At 52.1% G+C, this 15614-nt stretch overlaps 1 protein-coding gene across 6 annotated transcripts in view; it reads right to left on the bottom strand.

The window, feature by feature from the left end:
- POC1A (POC1 centriolar protein A) overlaps nucleotides 1-15614 on the bottom strand; it is a 121610-nt gene that overhangs the window by 26980 nt on the left and 79016 nt on the right. For all 6 annotated transcript variants that reach the window (XM_044933614.2, XM_044933613.2, XM_025272581.3 and 3 more), the window contains one exon: nucleotides 14176-14274. In XM_044933614.2, coding sequence (XP_044789549.2) covers nucleotides 14176-14274 — 99 coding nt within the window. The remainder of the gene's footprint in view (nucleotides 1-14175; nucleotides 14275-15614) is intronic.

Genomic DNA, 15614 nt, shown 5'->3' with positions numbered 1-15614 from the left:
ATAATTTAGGGTTCCGGCCCGGAGTCCAACAAGAAAGGAAACTTCTGGTTCTAAACATAGTCCTGAACCCAAGAGGAATTCTGGCTTCTTAAAATCATCTAATTGTTCTGCAGTCTTGCCAATGTTCTTTCAAGCCAGCCCAAGTACGAGCACTGGGTTTGGTTGCCGCTGTTGGCTTCTGTGTTGAGTACGAGCATGCAGGGTGCCACTGTGAGTTCTCCACACCAGACTCCCAAGAGGGCGAGGCCCTGGGTCTTCTGTGCACCGAGTGAGCCAAGAGGCCCAGCGACAAGGGGCTGGACGACATCCTCTGAACCTAATCAGACTCTTCAAAATGACAGATCCCAATTCAGTGTAAGAGCCACCTGTGACCCCAGGCTCCCACCAATGGGAAGCAGACAAGGAGTCCTCTGAACTAAGAATCTGTGACCTGTGAAGAGGTCGCAGGATGGGTCTAACATGGAGGACGAGGGATCCACATGCCTGACCCACACCTCCTCACTCAGAACCGGTGCTGTCCAAATGGCAGGACAGCAGGCAGCTTGGCCCACTTTCACACCTCACAGTCCCCTCCTGAGACACCCTCTGAGGCAAAGACCATGCTGCCTCAGTCCTCCTATTACACCTGCATGGGTCATGAGCCTCCCTGGCATGTGGGAGGCCCATGTACATGTTAAACGTACAACCAGGGAACCCTCTTCTCAGTCAGGCCCAAAGCAAAACTGAGGCCCCCACCCCCAGCTACGTCAGCCACTCCTGGACTCAAAGCCAGACATCTCCTGCTGACTCCCCAGCCGTGCTGTCCGAGGGTTTCCAAGTATCCCCCCCTACACAAGAGGGCTGGTTTATGAAGCCAAATGTTTCAAAGGTATGAAAGGAGGGCCTTGGTTATACACAGGAAATGGAAAGGCATTCCAATGTCCAGATATGCCTCCAGGAGCAAAAAGTAGTACTGTCCTATTGAAATGACCCATGAGAGAAGCTGTGGGGAGAAGGGAGCGAGGATGAAACGGGGAGAGAGAGGCTAAGTGATTGCAAACTGGTGGCAGCAGCCAGGAAGCAAGCAGACCATCATGAAGGGGGAACATTCCTGTGCACAGGGGAGATCCTGGCCCTCTTCAGGTTCCAAGGGTGGAGGAGGCCTTTAGGGCCGGAAACCCCCAGGTCATCACACCTGGTACAGCCAGAATCCCACACTGGTAGGCAGCAAGGCAGAGCCCAGGGTCAGGGACACAAATGAGAAGGAAGAGGGCGGGGCAGGCAGTGGATCCTCCACGCAGCCCAGAGAAGTGTCAGGAGGACGCTGAGTGGAGCATCTGCTGCCAGTCTGCCCGGAGTTCCTGGAGCAGGTGCACCTCTGGAGCATTCTGAACACCAACATTAAGAAGCAGACAACGCCGCTGTGCGGTGCCCCAGGGGTGACCGACACCTTTGCAGGAGTGCTCTCTGAACACAACCTGCTTCCTGTAGGGCCAGTTTTTTGCTCAGTTCACCTCAGGCTGGGTGCTGAGTCCCTAGGGTTGTTACCTCCTACCGTGAGACTGAAAAACCTGCTCACCACACCACGAACACCTGAACCGAGACACCCTGGGCGGGAAAACTAGGCTTCCGATAAAGTTCAAGCATCAACGGCAGTTTATGTTTTTTAAACTGCTCTGATCTAATTTTAGACTTAGAGAAAAGTTGCAAAAAATAGTACAGAAAATTTCCATATATCCCTCCCCCAGTGTTAACATCTTACATAATCATTAGTACAATGGTCACACCAGGAAATGAACACGGGGACAATTCCATTATCCAAACCAAGGAAGGGCTCCACTCAGGCTTCACCAGTTTACCTATTAACATCCTTGAATCCTGGTGTTCCGGAATCCTATCCAGGATCTCGCACCACATTTAGTTTTTTCTCCTCAGTCTCCTACAATCTGTCCAGTTCCTCAGCTTTCCCTTCTTTTTCATGACATTGACACTTTACAAAGATTACTGGTCAGTTACATTGTCAAACATCCCTCAGTTTCGGTCTGTCTGATGTTTTCTCACAGCTGGAGTGAGGTTATACATTTTTGACAAGAGCACCACAAAAGTCACGTGTATGGCATCACAGGGCTCATGTGGACAGGTCTTCTGTATGAGTGACACTGACTTCGATCAGTGGTGATGCTGACCCCACTGCCAGGTTTCTCCAATGCACAGCTACGTCTTTCCCTGTGCAGTCAGTCAAGGGGGACTGTGGCTTTTTAAAAATGAACGTGTGGCTGTCATTACGCACTGTGTGTGTCAGCCCAGCTTGCTGATGGCTGCAGCTGCCCGGCAGATGAGAGGCATCTAATGAAGATGAGCAGCAGAGCCGACGTCTCTGGAAGACGCCGAAGCTCTCGGTGACAAAGAGGAACAGTAGCAGTTTATTTATAGATCCACTTGAAGACAGCTCATTGTAACTACTGGAGTTGAATGTTTAAAACCTCAGGAACAAAGGCTGGCTATTTTAAACTCTCCTTGCACTTGGTTCAATGGAGAGAGAGTTAGAGACACCAATCGTCCCCAGGCACCACTCCCACCATTCAGTAATTCATATTTTGTGCAGCTTCTCAGGATGTGAGCAAAGCCTGTAAGACAGATAGCCAGGACTGGCCCAGACTGCCCAGCAGAGGCTGTGGGCCTCCAATGAGCCAAAGCCCTCACCTGGGTGCTGCCTAGGAAGGAGCCGAGAGAGGCGGCCTCCTCCCAACCTGGGGTCTCACAGCCCCCCTCTCCTGGAAAATGAAGTTGCACACAGCTGTTGTGAATCAAGGTTACAGCGCCTCTCCACCTCCCTCCCCCTGCAGGCTGCGAAGGGGGACAGCGCACCCCAGTGGACGCCTGCCCTAGGACAGCTGGTGGTGGCGGGCCCACCTGCGCTGATGCATCTGCGGGGGTGGACAAGGGCTTCGGAGCTCAAAGCACACAACTGTCTGTGAGGACAGTGGAGCGGAGCCTCGAGGCCAGCCTGGCCTGGCCCACCTGCAGCTCTGAGCTAGGAGCACTGAACCTCTCCACGTCCCAGGACCACGCTGGGAGGGGAGACTTGGGGTTTCTCAAAGACTCCCACATCCTTCTTTGAACAAACAGGACAAAACAACGTTCTTGACGCAATGAAGAAAAATGTGAATATGCACTAGGCACCTAATATTAAGGAATTATTCATTTTGTTGGATGTGGTAAGAGAGCTTCAGTTATTTAACCAAAAAGAAGTCTTTATTTAGGGTAAAATAAAATAGCTGGATTAAACAAAAATATTTCAATTCTTTTAAAAACTGTGGGAGGAGACAAAAAACAAGGTTGGCAAAACGCTGGAGTGAGGTAACAGGTCCATTGGGGGGTTCATTATATTACATTCTACTTTTTGTGCTAGCTTAATAATTTCCACAAAAGGTTGTTTTGTTTTGTTTTGTTTTTGAGGTTAAAAAAAAAGCTTCCAAGTGACAGGAATGAGTTGTGGAGCCGAAGCCAAGCAAATGGGACCCCAGGAGGAAGCTGAGGTACAAGATCACTCCCACTCTGGTGTCCTGACACTTTCAAGCATAGGAGGCAAATTTGGCTAAATCTACAAATATCCAGGATAGCCTTTGGCACTGCCATAGAGAAAGCCCCAACTGCACCAACAGCATTCAGTGAACCCTGCAGCAGTGTCCAGAACTTCAAAGAAACTAATTTTAAGATAATCTCCATGGAAACCATCTATTCTGATTTTTTCCCATGGTAACCAATGAGAACATAAACACAAGCATTATTCAACACCCTTATACCACATGGGCCATGCTGCCATCCAATCTGGAAAATATAAGCTGCAAAGGGCTTTTTTCCATTGAAAATGAAAAGGAATGAAATGAAAAGGAAAACTAAAACTTCTAGTCCAAACATGTGGATTCTCCCACCCTCCATGACCCACACCACACCACCCCATGCCACCTAACCCTAAACTGACAAACCAGGCCAGCAAGTGCTTTCCTTCCTTTAGCCTGGGACCATCAAACGTGCCAAAAACCCAGAGCCAGAGCCTGCCTCCAGCCTCACACACTCCACCCATGCTGCCCACAGACAGCAGGCATGTGTCCCCTGAACTCAGATTTCCTGTTCCAGAGGCATGCTGGGCACCACGTGGATACAGAGGAAAAAGTTAGGCCTGCAAATAACTGACTGCAGCAGAGAGGGGCTGCTCTAGTAAGCAGTGCTCTGGGTGGGCAGAGCAGGAAGAGTTCGAAGCCTTCCTTCTGGGAAGGCTGCGTGGAGGAGGTGCCATCTGGAAAGAGACTGAAAGGATGAACGCAGCTCTGCTGGGGAACAGAGGGTGGGGCCGAAGAACCACAGTCAGATGGCAGCAACTGAGTCTATTTCCACTTGTGGCTCATTTCTTCCATTTTCAGGTTTCTGAGTTTGAAAGCTCCATGGAAAAAGGAAGAAAGGGAGGGAAGGGGGAACGAAGGCAGGCAGGCTCTAGATGCCAACGGCCTCGGTTCTTGCCCAATCTCCTGCTTTGTGTGCATGGCCTCTGCTGGCTTTCTGTGGAGAGACTTGTCAGCATCGCCTAACCAGGCTGTGGATGCTTATCAGTGCTGTCCCAAAATGGTAGCACCACAGCAGTGGCCCCACAGGTGAAACAAAAACACCCAAGGCATGTGACCTGTGCCTGCCCAGGACCTTTTAACCTCAGAGTAAAGTGCCACAATGTCAGGAACCCACTGTCCTGTGATTTGGGCTCACATGTGCAAGTGTGGGGGCTTCCCAGGTGGCGCTAGCGCTAAAGAACCTGCGTGCCAATACAGGAGACACAAGAGACGCAGGTTCCATCCCTGCATCGGGAAGATCACTTGGAGGAGGGCATGGCAACCCACTCCTGTGTTCTTGCCTGGAGAATCCCATGGACAGAGGGGCCTGGCGGGCTACAGTCCATAGGGTCACAAAAAGCTGGAAACAGCTGAAGCGACTTAGCACGCACATGCAACTGTGCAATCTCCACTGACCTTGAACTCACGCTTTGGCTGCCGGGGGAAAGGAATCCCAAAATAGCTCTGAGACCCTTGAAAGAGGTAAGAGAGCTCTCTAAAGGTGTGAGTGCACGCCCAGGTTCCTGCACCTGGTGTATTCCGACGCACTCAGAGCGGGACACAAGGGCATCCAGGCTTTGTCTGGATTCCAGAGTCAAGTTCACCCACCTTCATGGCACTGTGACTGTGTTAATGCGCCTTGCCCTGGATTTCGGAGACTACACCCCTGGTTGGTTTAGTCATTAATAGGCCTTCCTTCAATAGGAAGGAATCCTTCCACAATAGGAATTGTGCCTTTCTCCTCTGGATAGGGAGCTTGTAAAATGGATGGGAATTTTTCAGTGGCAGGAAACTACCATCATCCCCTTGAAACGGCAGGTGGAGAAGGGAGTTCAGCTTCTGCCCATCCCACCATCCTCTGGATGTCACAGCTGTCAGGGCCATCTCAGGGCTTGTTCCTGCTCTTGCTATCTGGAGGCACTTCCCCAAAAGGCTCTACAAAGAAGACCTCCACCTGGGGGTTTAATGTTGGGCCACAAGCACCCAGGCCATCTCAAGCTCAGGTGGCCCACCAGAGACTCACCCACCAACTTCCCTAAAGGCCCTGCAGACCCTGGAGGACCGGAGGCGACCTAGGCACCCCCATCTGCAGGGTAAGAGGTGAACACTGAGGACAACGCAGGAGGCAGGTGGCGTGGAGAACGTGGGTTCAAGCACTGATGATGGACTGACGCAGCGGCACTAGGGGCCAGGACAGGAGCCCACAGAGGATGCGGGCTCAGCAGAAGCTCAGAGGGCTGCCTGGGGTCCCACCCTCCCTCTAACTGACTGGAAAGAAAACCACACCTCTGCCTGCTCAGTTGTCAACAGAGCCCAGCAGGTTTAAAGAGTGCCTTTAGGTCTAAAGAGACCACAGGGCAACAGTGGGACTTCTTCTAACATGGCACAAAGATCAGAACCAACCACACCTCTTTCCAAATTGGGCTGAAGGGGCGCCAATTCTCCAGGCGCCTCTCCCAAGTTGTAGAAACTTCCTAAGATGGACAAAGGCTCTCTCCTTCCAGCCGTCTCCCTGCCCAGCATGCCAGGGTCTCTATCTATTGGTTTCCAGCAGCATCAGCATCATCAGAAATTTGTTAGAAATGCAAATTCCCTTACTGAATCAGACACTCTGGGGAGGGGACAAGGTGAATTTTAACAAGCCCTCAGGGAAATTCGGATACACACCAAAGTTTGAGAACCACCACAAGAGGCTTGCTGCAGTAAATGTCATATGTTAAAAGGCTTGTCGCCTCACTACACGGCCAGGAAGCCCTGTAACTTCTCCCAATGCACTGCCACAAAATCCTTCTCCTGCTTGTGAAAAGCAACCTGTCCCTTCTGGGAAACACAGTAAGTATTTAACGTGTGCCTGGTGGCAGCCCTGCCCCACCTCCCAGGCAGTCAGTCGCAGCCTCTGGAAGGAAAAGGAGAGGGGATCCTGCCTGCTTCCCAGAACTGGACATAGCGGGCCGGAGGGAAGGGTGCTGGCCTCAGGGAGCCCTCTGCTATGTGTATCAGAATCTCTGCTGCTCCTAGACAGTGCACAGTCATGGTACCCATCAGCCACTGTCCAAAGCAGGAAACTTTCTTCAAAAATTGTAGCTTGGGGACTTCCCTGGTGGTACAGTGGATCAGAATCCACCTGCCATTGCAGGAGACATGGGTTTGATTCCTCGTCCAGGAAGATTCCACGTGCCACGGAGCAACTTAAAGCCCATGAGACACAACTACTGAGCCTGCGTGCTGCGAGCCCATGCACCTAGAGCCTGTGCTCCACAACCAGAGAAGCCATCATGATGAAAAGAACGGAGAGTAGCCCCCGCTCACCAAAACCAGAGAAAAGCCCGGGGAACAGCAAAGACCCAGTGCAGCCCAATATAAGTTAATAATTATAGTTTGGGGGCTTCCCTGGTGGCTCATATGGTAAAGAAATCTGTCTGCAGTGTGGGAGATCTGGGTCGATCTCTGGGTCAGGAGGATCCCCTGGAGAAGGGAATGGAAACCCACTCCAGTATTGTTGCCTAGAAAATTCCATAGACAGAGGAGCCTGGTGGGCTACACTCCGTGGAGTCGCAAAGAGTTAGACATGACTACTGGAAAAAGAACAAACACTGAGCTTCTTTATTTCTAGGATCCTCTGGCTTCTCAAGGAAACTAAGAAACCTGAAGCACTTTCTAGGACTTCCACTCAGGTAAAGGTGGGGGAACATGCAATCCCAGTGTGGACTGAGGCATCTCGTCTGAGGGCCTCTGTCACCAGAGTCAGCAAAGGCTGCTGCAGCTGCCCCGCCCCACTGCCACCCCCACCGGATGGTCTTCTGCAGAGTGAGCTCGCAAAATAGAAAATGCCCGAAGGAGTACTGTAGGCTGGTGGGGAGAAATCAGGATACAGAGACTCCAGATGACCTGCCTGAGGTCACAGAAGAGACATGTCATATCCGGCCAGGCCTCAGCCTTGGCTGGGGACAGGACACAGGGGCAGTACTGCCAGCCAAGCTCTTAAAGGGACTCCCAGAGCCAGAAGTTTCCAGCATCACCCTCCTCCCCAGTAGGGCTGCCCAAGAATCTTTCCCCAGCAGCCATCCTAGTAAGAGTGCTTTACTCACCCCAGGAAGCCCCTGGCCAGCCAGGTCTCTGGTTGTCCTATACGATGCCCAGCCCATCCCAGATGATCTGGAGATGCCTCTGAGAAGAGGAACCTTGGGGTCTTAGAGTGGGTGATAACAGGGATGGGCAGTGGGAAGTCAACTTTCACCTAGGGTGATGGGCATGCAGACACCAGAGGCCCTGAGGGGAACTGCCAGGGGTCGACACAAGCACATACACACACAAGGGTGACAAAGGGCTGTGTTTCTGAGTCACCAGTCTGTCCTGTGCAGGCTTGGCTATCTGGCCCGGAGGCTGAGGAAGACAGGATGTTTTTGCCCCTTTAAGAAATGGGGAGAATACCTCTTGCTTGTTTCCAATTAAGAGCCTCTCAATTTTCCCAACAGAAAGGCTGAGACCTAGGGACACAGGCTTCATCCGGGCCTGGGCTGCTCACCAGCAGGCAACCTTAGGGCTCAGGTTTCTCCTCTGTGTAGCACCAGGGGTAGGAACAAATTATGCCACAGGAGTCACACAGAGATGGCCTCTCCACTAAGTCCCAGGAAACATGAAAACAAAGTCCCCACTGTTTCCAAGTCTACCCCCAAAGTCCAGACCCTGCCAGGCCCAACAATGGCCAAATCAAGCAAGAAGGTGCTGGGAGGGTTGGGGAGGGTCTGCTTTCCTGTGTCTCTCACCAGGCTCTCCATGCCCATGTGCCTGGCACTCTGACTGCTTGAGGATCAGACGAGATCGGGCACTTTCAGGGTGGCATGGCCTTAGACAACTGTTTGAGGATCTGCTGCCAAGAACCCCCTTTGATAGCCTGGAAAATTCTGAGCCAGAATTGGCCTCAAGTAGAGAAAGGAGAGGCTCTTCTCTAAGACATGTAAACTTGTGGTTCACATCTGCTCTAATTACTCACAATGCCCCATCTACAGATCCATACTTCTCCTCACTATGAAAAGTGAATGCTAGCCACAAATGTGTGTTCTAACCAAGAGACCCAAGTCTCCCAAGTTCCTGAGCAAGAATGCAAATCTATGAGACAGGTGGAGACGGGCCCCTTCCCTACCTTGATCTGATGACTCCTCAGGCCAGGGCCCTGCGTGAGAACCCAGATCTTGAGCAACCACCACCAAGGACTCCCAGATCCTCAGCATGGGACAAGATCCAGTGCCAGGGCTCTCTGGGCCAGGAATCAGGGCCCAAGAACCCTTAAGTCAAGCCCAGTCTGCAAACAAAAAATGTGGGAACTGAAGTAGGGGTACAGGGGGTGTCAGGGGCTCCATGGACCAAAGGAACTAAGAAGAAGAAATGGACCACCCTGAGTGAAGGCTGAGGCCTTGGACAGATAGCCTCGGCTAACCTGGCCTCCTCTTCCTGGGGACAGAAGAGGAGGGCTGAGGTTCGGGGGGTCCTGGGCACTGTGCCCCAAGGAATTGCGGGGGCGAGGGGGAAAGGAGGGCTGCTTCCTCCCAGCTCATAGATTTGCTTTCATATGTGGGAGCAGAGAGGACTCAGGCTACTCATCAGGATGTATAACTGACACCTGCAAGAGTCTGGAAGCTGCACCGGCCCTCACAGGGACAGCCTGGGAGCAGAGTCAGCCTCGAAGATGACCTGGTCAGAAGCGCCCCACCCCCTGGCCTGCTGTCTCTCACCATAGCAGGGGCAGGGGGCTTGTCTAGTTCTGTCAGACAGAAGAAGGAAAAGGAACATTCTAAAAATAGAAAAAAGGAAAACAAATTTTAAAAATAGAGCTTGGTGAGCACTCGCCATGTGCTAGGCACGGTTTCAAGTGCCTGGCTTGATGGGTAACACCTCATGCGATCTCACAGAGGAGGAGGAGTCCGCATCTTCCCGCCTGAGCTGAGTGGAGAAAAGCCCTTGGCCCGAGACCTCAAGGTTCTCTGAACTGGAGGGCAGCCAGCTCAGAGAACTCAGGAAGTGGTTTTCTAGTTTTACTGAATTACCTAGAATTTGGCCTTCTTAACCTCCTGCCCCACCCAGCACAACCTTCCTTCCTAATTGCACAACAGGCTCTCAGATGTTTGGAGGAGGGCAAGAGTAAGATTGTTATCAGAATAAATGCATCCTTGCTATGAAAAACGATTTTAGGATGCTTCTGTGGTTGAGGCAGAAGTCAGCTATAGTGGCTGGGACTTGGAGAGCAGGTGCCAAATCCAAGGTCAGCCAAGACACAGTGGTCAATAGCCTTAGGGACTGAGCAGAAAACACAGGAAGGAGTGAGAACCATGAGAATGAGTGAGAGAGGGCGAGGTGACCAGGGCTGGAGTAGGAAACAGAGCTTAATAGAGTCCCCCAACAATGCCAGTACAAGCCCCTGACACAGACAGCATGTGGGGACCCCCAAAAGCCCCTCTGGAGGCATTCATCTGCTTGAAATCTTCCAACCTTCCTCCACCACGCAGCACGCCACAGGGCAGAATGTGGCGTCTCCTACCCATTCTCAGCCCAGGGCACGGGCTGCAGTCCTGCCTCTGCAGGCTTCCAAGAAGAAAAAGCTCTTTAGCCACAGTCCCGAGATCCCTTCTCATCACAACTCAGCCAAGAATAGAGGGAAAATGGAACCCATTATTCTCATTCTGAAGGGCTGGGAAATGGCTTTTGCTTTTCAACATGAAATGTGTCTAAAAATAAGCTGTGAATTTCAACCAGAGGTTGAAAATAGCTCCGGCACTGAACAGAGCTCTGTTCACAGTGGGCTCAAGGATGGCCTTCATTCCAAGAGCAAGCGCTGAAGCCACAGCCAGGGCAGGGGTCCAGGCCAGGGGCTGTCACAGGCTCACAGGGCCGCCCCTGCCATGGTCTGCCCCTCTGGCTTTAGACGGCCAAACTCTAACAGGCCTGTGGTCCAGAATTCAAGATCCTGCACCTGGCCCAATGTGCTTCTAACAACCCCAAATGCCCAGGGGTGACTCATGTGGCATTTGAATCTGAGACCGGAGTGTAAACAGGGCTGGGGGGGAGAGGGGGGGAAGGTGGACATCAGGATCAAGAGCTCCCTGGCACAGCGGTGGTGCTCAAGGCTCTCTGAGAAGCCAAGCCACCAAATCCTCACCAGGCACTACACCTCAGAGCCAGGGGAAGCCTGCAGGCAGGAAGGGCAAGAACACACTTTAAGTGTAGTAAGGAAAATCAAACTGTTAAAGGTCTTTTTCTGCTATTTACCATCACCCCTGGAGATTCCAAAGTTTGATAAGCCAAACATTTCTACAAAATGGGCTTGTGTTAGAAAGCCAGACTAAGAGACCTGGGCCACAGTTGCTTGGTTGGGGGAGAGCCCAGATCTGGCCCATCAAGCAGGATCACAGGCTCCAGAGGTAGTGCCATCCCCAAGCCCCTCCCATCCCCAGCCAGCCCTGCTGCAGAAGCCCCTCTTCTGGGCTCACTCCCAAGGCGGAGTTACTGCAGTGACTCTCAACCAGGAGCAGTGCTGCTCCCCAGGAGACGCCTGGAGTGTCTGAAGACACTTCTGACCGTCACAACTAGGGGTGGGGGTGCTACAGGCAAGCCAGTGGGATGCTCCTAAACCTCCTACAATGCACAGACAGCCCCCACAGTGAAGATTCATCTGGCCCAAGGGATCAACAGCACCAAGGCAGAGAACCCCTGCGTTGCTGGAAGAATGGTATGTGGACAGAGTTAGAGGGGTGGGGGCTCCCTGAGCAGCTGAGACACCCTGGTTGGCCACAGAATCAGTCACCAGCACTACCTCGGCGCCTGGGAAGCCCATGGGCAAGAAAGGAAGACTACACTTGTCAGCCTGCCTCCCCACATCAGGGGAAAACCTAGCCACTGAGCTACACTATACCAACTAACTCACCTCAATTTGGGAAGATGAAAAAATTCTGTGTACAATGGTGGTGATGGGTGCAACAGTGTGAATGTACTTAATGCCACTCAACTGTACACTTAAAAGTAAGCACAATGGGGGCTTCCCTGGTGGCTCAGTGGTAAAGAATTTGCCTGTTAGTCCAGGGAACACAGGTTCGATCCCTAGGTCTGGAAGATCCCACATGCCACAGGACAACTAAGCCCACACATCACAACTACTGAGCCTGGGCTCTAGAGTCCAGGGGCCGTAACTACTGAAGCCCGCGAGCCTACAGCCTATGCTGCACAGCAAGAGAAGTCACTGCAATGAGAAGGCCGCACACTGCAACTAGAGCAAGTCCTCCAGAAGCGACAAAGGCCCTATATAGCCAAAAAAAAAAGAAAAACTCTTTAAAAAAAAAAAAAAAGCAAAATGGTCCACATGCCACAATGAAGATCAAAGATCCTGCTGTAAGATCCAGCACAGACAAATAAATAAAAATACATATACTTTTTTAAAAATAGGCAAAATGATGAATTTTATGTTACATATATAAAACAAACCAAACAAACCCCTCAGCTCTCCTCTTTGGCCTGGGAGTCCTGAGGTCAGAGCTGCCACTGAAAGTGCATGCTGGTGGTGTGCATGGTGTGCACAAGTGGGCATGGTTTGTCTGGAGGAGGACCTATACATCACGTCACGAGTCTCAAAGGGGCCTGTGACAAATGGGGAAAAAAGCCTGAAACAAAGAATGACTTTAGGATTAAAAAGTCACGCCACTTTCTGGGTTAGCAGAAGTCACCTACATCAGACGTGGGGTCCTGGTAGCCTGCCTGTGGGGGTGTTCGGGTCCCACTATGGAAATGGAGGTTGAGAAGAGTGAGTGTTTTTGGACCACGGAGCCAGGGTGCAGACTCTAGGTCCCACCCCTTTCCTCACTTGAGCCCCACAGCGTGATGCCCACTGGGCAGAGGGCTTGAGGCTAGCTCGGGAACAAATGTTTTTTCTGAGGCCTGCTAATGGTTCGGCCAGCCAGACCCTACCCTGCCTTGTCCGGCTGGCTTTCCCACCCCACACCCTCCGTCCTAGATGACCAGGCCCTGCAGCTATGGGAAGCAAGGATGCCCCACACCCTGTCTCTGGCTTAGACTGAAGGGACATGAGGCAGCTGTCTAAGTTACTTTCCCAAAAGCTACCGGAAAAGGAGCATGGGATTCTCCCCTTGCTGCTGATTACTAACCATTCCCAAGAGACAGACAGCAGACCCCCTCCTCTCCTGGGATGGGAAGAGCTTCCAGCCAGCGCTCTACCACCTGCAGTTTCTAGCTTAGTCAGCCCTGCTCAGGGGGCCAGCACGGTGGGCTCCCAGGACTACACACTGCGGCAGGCGACTACGCCTCAGGTGTCTCAACCGTGAATGAGAACAATCACTCAGAGCACTCATCGTGACGAGGTCAGGAATACACAGAGCACTACACGTCAAGGCCTCAACAGGGTGTGGTTCACCATAAATACCCAAGAGACAGGAAGCTGTAGAGGAGGTGGACATGGACCCCAAGGGATCACAACCCCACTGGAAAAACCCCCAGTCTGGAAAATGCTTTTATGGGTGGAAGATGAAATAGCGGCAAGCAGACCACTGGGCAACCCAGCCACCACTCTCCCAACAAAACCAAAAGCTGAGAACTGGACACTCCTTAGCAAATGCGGAGGGAGAACAAAACCTCTGGGCCAAGGGCAACTCTTGGAAGAAAAGCTTTAAACCCCAACCTGGCGTGTTCCTAGAGGGAGTTCCACACGTAGGACGGGCCGTGGGCAGGGTGGGGCCTCTGCTGGAGCCAAAGAAAGCCCTGGGATGGACCTGGAGGCTTCCTGGTTCTATTCTGGGCCAACCTTGACTCGCTGGGGGCCTTGGGCAAGCCGCTTCCTGTTGTTCAGGCCAGCTTCTGCATGTGGGAGAGGCCAAGCCGCCACTAAGGTCCAGGCAGGAGGGATTTAAGCAGCCTGCACCAGAGCTGACAATCCGCGTGGCTCCACCCTCTTGGCATCACTGTTTATTTCAGCCAAAGCTGAAAATTACCTTCTTCAAAGCGTGAGACCGTATCGATTATCTTTTTTACCCCAAATATTTGTCCAAAAAATATTGGTAACTACTGAATATTTTTAATTCAGGAACACTGAATGCCCTTTTACCAACAAAGGTACTAAAAATGGTTTGTGGCTGAGGAACTTCCTTTCCATGGTTTAAAAAAAAAAGGAAGTGAGAACAGGGCTGAGGCCCTTCCCATTCGTCCTAGCCGTGGCTTCAGGCCCTGCACCCTCTAGGAATCTGACGGTGCGCCCAAGGCTCGGCACCAGAGAGGTCCTTCCTCTCCTTAGGCCTCAACCAGCCAGTGGCCTGAACCACAGAAACAATCCCCCAGTAGACAACGCGGGGCCTAGGCATCTGGCAGTCTATGCTGGCAGCCTCCTCACATCTTGTTTGTTCACTCCAGATTTGAAACAAAGCACCACAAGCACCTAAGAAGTTTCTGGTAAATTATGAGATCTTACCAGGGTCTCTTCCCTGGAAGCTGCCTAAGCCTGCAGCGCCTCCACTGTCCCTGAGCCCAGTGCTGTTGACCACGACCCAGGCCACCAGCCACAGGGCTCAGTCAGGATAATGCCTGTCAGGCCACTTACCAGAGTCCCAGAGGAGCTGGCCCGCGTGGCTGGGGGCCTCTGCACTCTTAGCACTTCTCCATAATCGACGACGTCAAAGTTACTCTTCCAAACCATCACCTGTCAAGACCGACAAGCACACAGAATCAGGAGGAGAAATACCCCTTACCTGTCCTTCTTCACGGAGAAAACGGGCCCAGAGGCTACCGCCAAAGTTCTGGGCCAAAGGTGGGACTGTGGTCCCCACCTGGCACCCCCACTCATCTCTGGACCTGCCCCACCTCCCTGGAGAGCAGACTTTCTGAACAGGCCCCAGAGGATCGGGTGCTCCATCAGGATGGAGAGTCACCATCACCACTGGGCCTCTGCACTGGCTGCTCCCTGTGCCTGGGGCATCAGGTCCAGGCTCTGTATACCTAGCATCTCAGGCTAAATGTCTGCCCTAACACCACCTTCTAAGAGAGGCCTTCCCTGGCCCTCTTGCTAGTTTTGATCATAGCTCTCTATTTCCTTCAAGGCATCAGACACAGTAGTTGTTTAAATCTCTGTCTGCTTTCCCATGTTTATCACCTATCTCCCCACCAAAATAGAAGTTCTTTACAGTGGCAGCCTGGCCAGCCTCACTGTGAGAAGTGGTTCAGATACAGACTCCAGGCCATACCACTACAGTTAAGATCCTGGCTACACCCCTTACTGTGTGGCTCTAGACAAGGGACTCAATCTCTCTATGCCCTGTTTTCTTCATCTGTGAAATGGGGATGAATGGTAGTTCCCGCCTCACAGGGCTGCTATAAAACTCAGACACTGGCCCCAGGGAGAAGTCTGGCCCCAGAGAGAAGTGGTTAACACATCCATTATTCTACATCCCAAGAGGAGGATCTTCATGCCCTGAGGTTCTTCTTACAAAAGCTGGGTAAGAGTGCTCCCTGCTGGAGGGTGTCAGCACTCCTCCAGGGCCACTTCCAGAATGGCAGGAATTGTGAATCGTGTCCAGCAGTCAACTGAGGCCACAGAAAAACTGCCGGATCCACATAAGATAGAAACTCAACGTCCCCTGATGCTTCCCCCATCGGGATGTAGCCATAAGCCTGGTTCTGTGGGAAGCTGCTCACCACCCACAGAGCAGCACTGTTCATCACCCCCAGCTGATGGGGATCCAGGGTCTCTCATTGGTCCCCTTTACAAAAAGAACGTCGGCACTCACCCCCTTGTTTATAGGGTTCTGTGCACCAGTCTAACTGTTGAATAATCCTGAGCAGAGGAATGGCTATCAGGAATGTGGAGAGAGAATGACAAATGCCATTCCCAAAAGGCTCTCAGAGCACACAATAAGAAGGCAGCTGGGGAGCTGACAGCGGTGGCTGCCGAAGGAGGGCTCAGGGTGGGGGACCCTACTTCCTACTAGGGTGCCTCTTGTGCTTTTACCAGGACTTTACTTATGGTGTGGATTTATTAGTTCC

The sequence above is a fragment of the Bubalus bubalis genome, chromosome 21, assembly GCF_019923935.1.
Source record: "Bubalus bubalis isolate 160015118507 breed Murrah chromosome 21, NDDB_SH_1, whole genome shotgun sequence".
In the NCBI taxonomy this organism is placed as follows: domain Eukaryota; kingdom Metazoa; phylum Chordata; class Mammalia; order Artiodactyla; family Bovidae; genus Bubalus; species Bubalus bubalis.
This window is presented reverse-complemented; position numbering and strand designations above follow the sequence as displayed.